This window comes from Lampetra planeri, chromosome 33 (assembly GCF_965212315.1).
Source record: "Lampetra planeri chromosome 33, kcLamPlan1.2.h2, whole genome shotgun sequence".
Lineage (NCBI taxonomy): Eukaryota > Metazoa > Chordata > Hyperoartia > Petromyzontiformes > Petromyzontidae > Lampetra > Lampetra planeri.
Genome location: NC_136139.1, coordinates 12,065,467 through 12,073,197, shown reverse-complemented (window position 1 = coordinate 12,073,197; position 7,731 = coordinate 12,065,467). Strand labels below are relative to the sequence as shown.

General features: G+C 50.5%; 1 protein-coding gene across 1 annotated transcript; it reads right to left on the bottom strand.

Annotated features, from left to right (window-relative positions):
* Positions 1 to 171: 171 nt before the first annotated feature.
* Positions 172 to 4,734, bottom strand: LRRC57 (leucine rich repeat containing 57). Its single transcript, XM_078610330.1, has 5 exons — positions 4,351 to 4,734; positions 3,726 to 3,861; positions 3,004 to 3,272; positions 2,018 to 2,203; positions 172 to 1,418 (listed from the first exon to the last, which is right to left on the bottom strand). The coding sequence occupies exons 1-5, from the start codon at positions 4,432 to 4,434 to the stop codon at positions 1,377 to 1,379; spliced, it is 717 nt and encodes a 238-aa protein (XP_078466456.1). The 5' UTR covers positions 4,435 to 4,734; the 3' UTR covers positions 172 to 1,376.
* Between the last annotated feature and the right edge of the window lie 2,997 nt (positions 4,735 to 7,731).

Genomic DNA, 7,731 nt, shown 5'->3' with positions numbered 1-7,731 from the left:
TGGCATTTCGTAATCGGGTGCCAGGATTGGACTTGCATTGGGCGGAACTCTACGTCACAAGTGGCAGCTTGCTGATGCAGTCTCAGCCGTGGCTTAAACCTCTCCCCCCTCTCGCGTCACATTCATTGCAGTACAAAGTGAGACTATGTCACCAGCCAATGAGACAACATATTGATGCAACCGATTTTACTATAAAGGTAGCAACCCTACATTGTAAGCACAGTAGCCGTGACAATGACAACTCCGAGCGTCTCCAGCAAACAGGACGGGGCTGTGCCAACCAAAAAGCCCCAGCGCGTGGGCTTCTTGCTCCTCGGCCACCTATAGGCACCTTGCATTTTAACTGCTCGTGTGGTTTAAGTGCCAGGAACGGACCGATCGATGCAGCACATACATGCACGCATACAGATACACAGCTACCACATTTGATGCGAGAGCGAAACCTTTCAGACTTGCGCGCCGACATTTTTGTGGCAACTTTAACAACCCAGCATCAGACTTTTGGCAAAGTCAGAAAAACCCATTCCAGGTCCTCAAGCTGGGTGCCCGGAAGTGAAATCTGAGGTGTGGACACGGTCCACTATTTACCAAGGCTCACGGGGGACTCTACAGCCCCCCCCCCCCCCATTCACACTTGAGCCCCCTAGTCACTGCTACATGTACACTGAGGCAGAAAAAATATTACATTCGGTCTTTATTTAAAATTGTAACTGGAGAAATCTATTTCCTGTGGTCTACAGGTCCGATCAACAGAACAGCAGCAGGTGATAACCTGACATTCGTGTGCTGCAGAGCAAATTTCCAATGTGCCTCCAGTTAAGATTTCTCTCACCAATTTAATTCAATCCAGTAGCTATATACACGTAATTCTGAATTGATTTTTCTGCACTTGCAATCTCAACAGGCATGTTTATATCGATCAAAGCGCTTCTTCATTACACATGACGCACGGCACAGACTATGCAATCCAGCTCACTGTCACGCGGCTGACCTCTCGCCGACTGCGCTGCGATGAAGGGATTGAGCCAGGCTCTACAACACCGATCGTGTGCTCGGCGAGCACATGGCAGCAGGGCAAAATAAACGAGGGGGCAAACGTGCAAATCTGGTGCCCCATGCAGGATCAGGAGTGCCCATAAAAATGTTATCCCGGTTTTTGGCCGCCAATGTTGCACACCTCACAACGACACATGGGCTTGCAAGACATGAAGTTAAATGAGAGTGGGATCTGTAATGTTCTGGTTATCTCGACTGGGCTTGGGGGCAGCTTGCTCGGGCATTGTGCTGCCACCTTCCCCTGGTCGCGCAGATCCCTGCGTTCTGCTGACCGTGCCGCCTGAGATGTCGCCATCAGGATGCTGCTACTGCTGCCCACTCTAGTTGAATTTCTTCTTGGCAGCTGTGAATCTCTCCATGTACTGCGGAATACAACCATGACAAGATATTAAAATCAAGGAGTTTAACAATGAGGGACAGTCACAAAAACATCATTGAATATGACGTTGAATTTTGCCCTGGACAACGAGATTATTTCAAGCGGGCATTGAGGCAGCGCTTACCATCTGCTTACAGCCCTGAGACTGAGCCAGTGGTAGAAATTCCACATTTACATTGGCATGGGTGAGTCTGGCCACAGGACCACTATTAACTCCCCACAAATGTGTATGCATTCTATCAGCAACTGAGGGGAGATGGGCCGAGTCAACCCCCAAACCAGGATTTGACCTCGCAAGCTTCCGATTGCCACGTATCTTGTGAATTAAAATACTTTTCTCAAGCACAATCAAGTGAATAAAAGTACATGCATATGTAGCTCCTCCTAAGGCTCTTGTGGTCGGGGCACCATATGCATACCCGACATCAGGAATGCTTTTACCTCTCAGAAGGCAATGATGTGAAAGTCTAGAAGTCAAGTTGTGACCCAACCACTACTACTGCATGGCCCGACAGCGCTATGGGGGCCTGACAGAACTGTGTTCAAGCTGTGCGTAATACAAACCCGAACCCAGTTGGGTACCTGCTCATATCCATCCAGCTCTCTAAATTTCTTCATCTCAAAGAGGTTTCCATCGAGGGTGAGCAGAGAGACAATGGAGGAGGTGAGGAGGGCGGGTGGCACGGCTGGAAGCTCCAGGCAGTTTTCCTCCAGGCGAAGCACTTTCAGCCGCTGGCAGGTCGCCACATCAGCCGAGATGCGAGAGATCTGAAACACAGGGATCAAGCCTTGTTGAGAACCTTGTCGAGCACATTGCGTGTGATTTGCATGCTGGTGGGCAGCCAATTTATCTCAACAGATTGCTGTTTTGGCAGGGCCAATGGAAACATTGCATAGACAATCTTGATTTGAAGCTTTCGTTATTGCAGGAATCCATTTTCTTTGGTTCTTTCGATAAAGTCACGTAGGTATAAAATAAATCACGACGTTTCGATCGCAACACAAGTGGTCATCCTCAGGCGGAAAAAATATAATCCGCCTGAGGATGACCGCTTGTGTTGCGATCGAAACGTCGTGATTTATTTTATACCTACGGGACTGACTTTACCGAAAGAACCAAAGAGTATTGCATAGACAGTGGATTGCTCACACAAGCTTCAGTGGCCCTCAAGTCACTCACTGCTCACTCATCATAACTCAGATTCTGACATCCCAAAAAACGTATTGGGATAAACGAAGTTATTTGGACAAAATTAAACATTTTACAGCCTTGTAATGTGGGGTGCACCCCAATGGGTTTACACAATATAAAATAATCCAGGCGACTGATGAGACACTGAATTTTGAAATGGCCTAAAGGTTTGCTTGTGCCGAACCAATACTGCTAAAATTATGCACTCCAAGCAGGTGTGGCTAATGAGATGTATATTTTTTAAAATTGATTTCACATTTTACGTGGAATTGATATGAAGCATAGCCTGCATAGTTACCATTACCAGTACGCTTAGCATATGTTATCAAATCGTAAACCCTGTAAAAGCCATAAATGATGAGCACTTGAGCTCCACCTGGTTCTGGTTGAGGTTGACCTCGACAGCCTGCAGCTGCCCAATGCCATCAGGCACAGCCTGGATCTTGTTTCTGGACAGGTCGACAAGGTCCAGATGACGCAGTGAGCACAGCTGTAGGGGGAAGGCCGTCAGCTGGTTGCCGGACAGGCAGAGGGTCTTGAGGGCGCACAGCTGGTCCAGGCTGGAGGGAAGGCTCCTCAGCAGGTTGTTGTTCACGTGGATCGACTCGAGCTTCTTCACCTTGCACAGCTCCTCGGGAAGGCTGGCTGAAACGAGGGCAGAATCTCACCACGATGGCTGTGTTGTGAAACGTTTCACGTGGCCTCCCTAAGGGGGCTCGGCGAGGCCCAATAACGGTGAGCGCAAATAAAAACGGCGCCCATAATACAGGTTTGTTTTAAAGGTTAGATCGCGTAAATGTGTGTCGTTAAACCCGCCACCACCCGACACAGCCAATTAGTAAGGTTTGTCACGTAAAGAGCACATGCAGATTCGTTATTAGTACAGAACACCGGTGTGTTGGAGAGCAAAGCCATAACATTTAAAATCTGAGTACAAATCTGACGAGACATTTATATATTTACGCGATCTCACCCCCCCAAAAAAAACCTGCATTATGGATGCTATTGTTCACGAACGGCCTACGTGTTAAAAAACCATCGTCATTTCAATGAAACGAATTGTCGTCGGAGGAGAGGCTGCAGGGTGCCGTGACCTACTCAGGCGATTGTTGCTCAGCGTGAGGCTCCTCAGCACCTGGAACTCCCCAACAAATGTCGACAACGCCGGGATCTTGTTGTGGGACAGGTCCACAGTCCGCAGGTTCTTCGCCAACTTTTGCAGATCTTCTGGAAACTGACAAGGACGCAGCAGCAGCAACAACATCAACATCTTAACATCAACAATTCGCCGGAGTTCCACGGGGGGAGCGCACGGGGTTCTATCAGCGGCATCCGCAGCGACTGCTGCCCGCATGGCGTGGCAGGAGGCCCCAGAGCAAGCACCCTGGTTCGACTCCCGACTGTGGAGTTTCTATGTTCTCCAACCTGTTTGTGTACTCTTGTGTTGTTGTTTTACCGGGTTCTCCGGTACCCTCCCATAGCTCACACACACACACAGGGTGTTCATTACTGTTGGCCAACAGGATCTTCCTGCTGTCCTGCATGGAGGTCTTGGGACTCGGTGCAGCTCACCTGCGTAAACGAGCGATTGTGATCATCCCTGCAGTTGCCATGATGATGATGATTACTACTAACGTACAATAGGCTATCGGTGGTGGCGCGCGGCATTGACGACGGGAAGGTCGTCTGGTGAGGGTGAGAGGAGGCGAGTGGTGAGGGTCACCTCGCTCAGGCCCTTGCCCGTGAGCTGGAAGGCCCCCGTCTTCTCCGCGGTCTCCAAGTGGGCCTTCAGGGCGCTGTTCCCCATGCCGAGGCCCTCGGCCGCACCGGCCTCCCGCGACGAAGGCCACGGGGCTCTCCGCTAGGCCGCGAGGCGCTGGGCCGCCAGGGCCACCTCCAGCCCACGGCGACCTCAAAGCCGTCGGCGCGACATTCAGGGTCGTCTTGGAGAGGCAACAGCAGCAGCAAGAGTAGCAACAACAACAGTAACAACAACAGCAGCAGCGGCGGCAGGAGGATGAGGAGGAGGGAACGGGGAGCCGCGGCCTGGAGCCTGCGAAGCCTCGCGGACTCGGGGCGACAACAGCGCCCCCACTCGGTGATAGCCTCCACTGTCAAATCACCACAGCCCCTAGCCACTACAGCCTCCACTGTCAAATCACCACAGCCCCTAGCCACTACAGCCTCCACTGTCAAATCACCACAGCCCCTAGCCACTACAGCATCCACTGTCAAATCACCACAGCCCCTAGCCACTACAGCCTCCACTGTCAAATCACCACAGCCCCTAGCCACTACAGCCTCCACTGTCAAATCACCACAGCGCCTAGCCACTACAGCCTCCACTGTCAAATCACCACAGCCCCTAGCCACTACAGCATCCACTGTCAAATCACCACAGCCCCTAGCCACTACAGCCTCCACTGTCAAATCACCACAGCCCCTAGCCACTACAGCCTCCACTGTCAAATCACCACAGCCCCTAGTCACTACAGCATCCACTGTCAAATCACCACAGCCCCTAGCCACTACAGCCTCCACTGTCAAATTACCACAGCCCCTAGCCACTACAGCCTCCACTGTCAAATCACCACAGCCCCTAGCCACTTACAGCCTCCACTGTCAAATCACCACAGCCCCTAGCCACTACAGCCTCCACTGTCAAATCACCACAGCCCCTAGCCACTACAGCCTCCACTGTCAAATCACCACAGCCCCTAGCCACTACAGCCTCCACTGTCAAATCACCACAGCCCCTAGCCACTTACAGCCTCCACTGTCAAATCACCACAGCCCCTAGCCACTTACAGCCTCCACTGTCAAATCACCACAGCCGCTAGCCACTACAGCCTCCACTGTCAAATCACCACAGCCCCTAGTCACTACAGCCTCCACTGTCAAATCACCACAGCCCTAGCCACTACAGCCTCCACTGTCAAATCACCACAGCCCCTAGCCACTACAGCTTCCACTGTCAAATCACCACAGCCCCTAGCCACTACAGCCTCCACTGTCAAATCACCACAGCCTCTAGTCACTACAGCCTCGAGCCACTACAGCCTCTAGTCACTACAGCCCCCACTCGACTGCGGTCTGTACTGCAGCTAACTGTATGGGTGTAGCAGTGAATGGCGCGTCCTACGTACTAATCGAAGAGCCACCAGCCACGACCTCAACAATGTCCCTCACCGCCGACCCAAGTCCCCACCCCCCTCCACTCACCATCCTAGGACAATGGACCAGTGGCGGCTCCTGCAAAATCTCTCAGGGGGGGCAAATGTCTGGATGATTGATAAGGATAAGGTCCACCCATGCAATGGATAAATTAACAGCTTAAGCATGTAAAGGCAACTTCACTTCTTTAATATTAATGAAAAATAAAGTGACTCTTACAATACATCTTGTTTGTTTCTATACTCACTATTAAAACAAACCACTCAGGTTTATTTTATTAAAGTATCCACTAGGTGGCGACAAATTATATTGTTGGATGAAACGTGCTTACGTATGATGACGTAAGCACGTATGATGACGTAAGCACGTTAGGGCGAGCCCTCCCGGAACCCATAGAGAATGCATTGCAGCGCCCCCGTTCGAAAAAAAACATCTTTGAATGTAAGTCTATGGGACCACTCGGGGCGATTCTCAGCTGGAGGGAAATCGCCCAAAAAGAGGCGGTACTCCACAGAACGTAGCATGACTCTGATTGGACTATATCCAGCGGCACAGTGACGGCTAGCGTGACTCTGTGGTTGAATGACATTGGTGGTGCGTCGCCCAATCGCCCTAATGAAGAAACCGCCCCTGCAATGGACCCAGATCCAGAAGAACGCTGCTTCCTGAACACTGCTGACCAACGCAGACTTCGAGAATGAACGCCTCGTGCAAGACCCAAACCACATCGCACCTCCTTGCTGGCTTGATCATTCCTCCTCGAAGACACTGGTGGTGTAACCACCAACCGCTGCAGGACATCAACAGGCCTATGCGCACATCTCCGTCATGAATGAACGATTAAAGACGCAAGCCACAGTGGTGCGATTGTGGCCGTGCAATGCATAATATGGATCACGCAGTCAACCACTGCAGTCTGGGCTCCTTAAATGAAGGAATAGCAAAATAACACAAGTTGTACTCTCCTGAAGCCCTCTCGTCGTGACAGACCTTGACATAAACCATCATGCCTAGCTCCTGAACATGTCGCCATCATGTCTAGCCACTGAACATGTTAACATCATGCCTAGCTACTGAACATGTCGCCATCATGTCTAGCTACTGAACATGTTTCCATCATGTCTAGCTCCTGAACATGTTTTCATCATGTTTAGCTACTGAACATGTCGCCATCATGTCTAGCTACTGAACATGTTACCATCATGCCTAGCTACTGAACATGTTTCCATCATTTCTAGCCACTGAACATGTTGCCATCATGCCTAGCCACTGAACATGTTTCCATCATGTCTAGCTACTAAACATGTTAACATCATGTCTAGCTCCTGAACATGTTTCCATCATGTCTAGCTGCTGAACATGTTAACATAATGCCTAGCTACTGAACATGTCGCCATCATGCCAAGCTACTGAACATGTTTCCATCATGCCTAGCCACTGCACATGTTGCCATCATGCCTAGCTCCTGAACATGTTTCCATCATGTATAGCTACTGAACATGTTTCCATCATGTCTAGCTACTGAACATGTTTCCATCATGTCTAGCTACTGAACATGTTTCCATCATGTCTAGCTACTGAACATGTTTCCATCATGTCTAGCTACTGAACATGTTTCCATCATGTCTAGCCATTGAACATGTCGCCATCATGCCTAGATACTGAACATGTTTCCATCATGTCTAGCTACTGAACATGTTACCATCATGATAATTGTTTTTTTACCCTTCTATCTGGCAACAAAACTGACACATTTTTTACAAGGAGTCATGTTTATGTAGTGGTGGTATTGACGTGCGCCGACTGTGACAGTGATGGATCACGGGGCGGCGCGGGGTGCGGGGTTGGGCACGCGTTGTGGGCGTGGTGTGGACGCGCGCGCCGGGAGTGACAGATGACGGGGCGGCGCGGAGTGAGTGGTGAGGCACGA

What these genes read in the sequence shown, in the direction of transcription:
- LRRC57 (XM_078610330.1), bottom strand. Translation starts at nt 4,434, where the DNA reads ATGGGGAACAGCGCCCTGAAGGCCCACTTGGAGACCGCGGAGAAGACG. An exon ending in CGGGCAAGGGCCTGAGCGAG is followed by an intron (nt 3,862 to 4,350) that starts GTGACCCTCACC and finishes CGTCCTTGTCAG; the next exon opens with TTTCCAGAAGATCTGCAAAA. An exon ending in TCAACCTCAACCAGAACCAG is followed by an intron (nt 2,204 to 3,003) that starts GTGGAGCTCAAG and finishes CCTGTGTTTCAG; the next exon opens with ATCTCTCGCATCTCGGCTGA.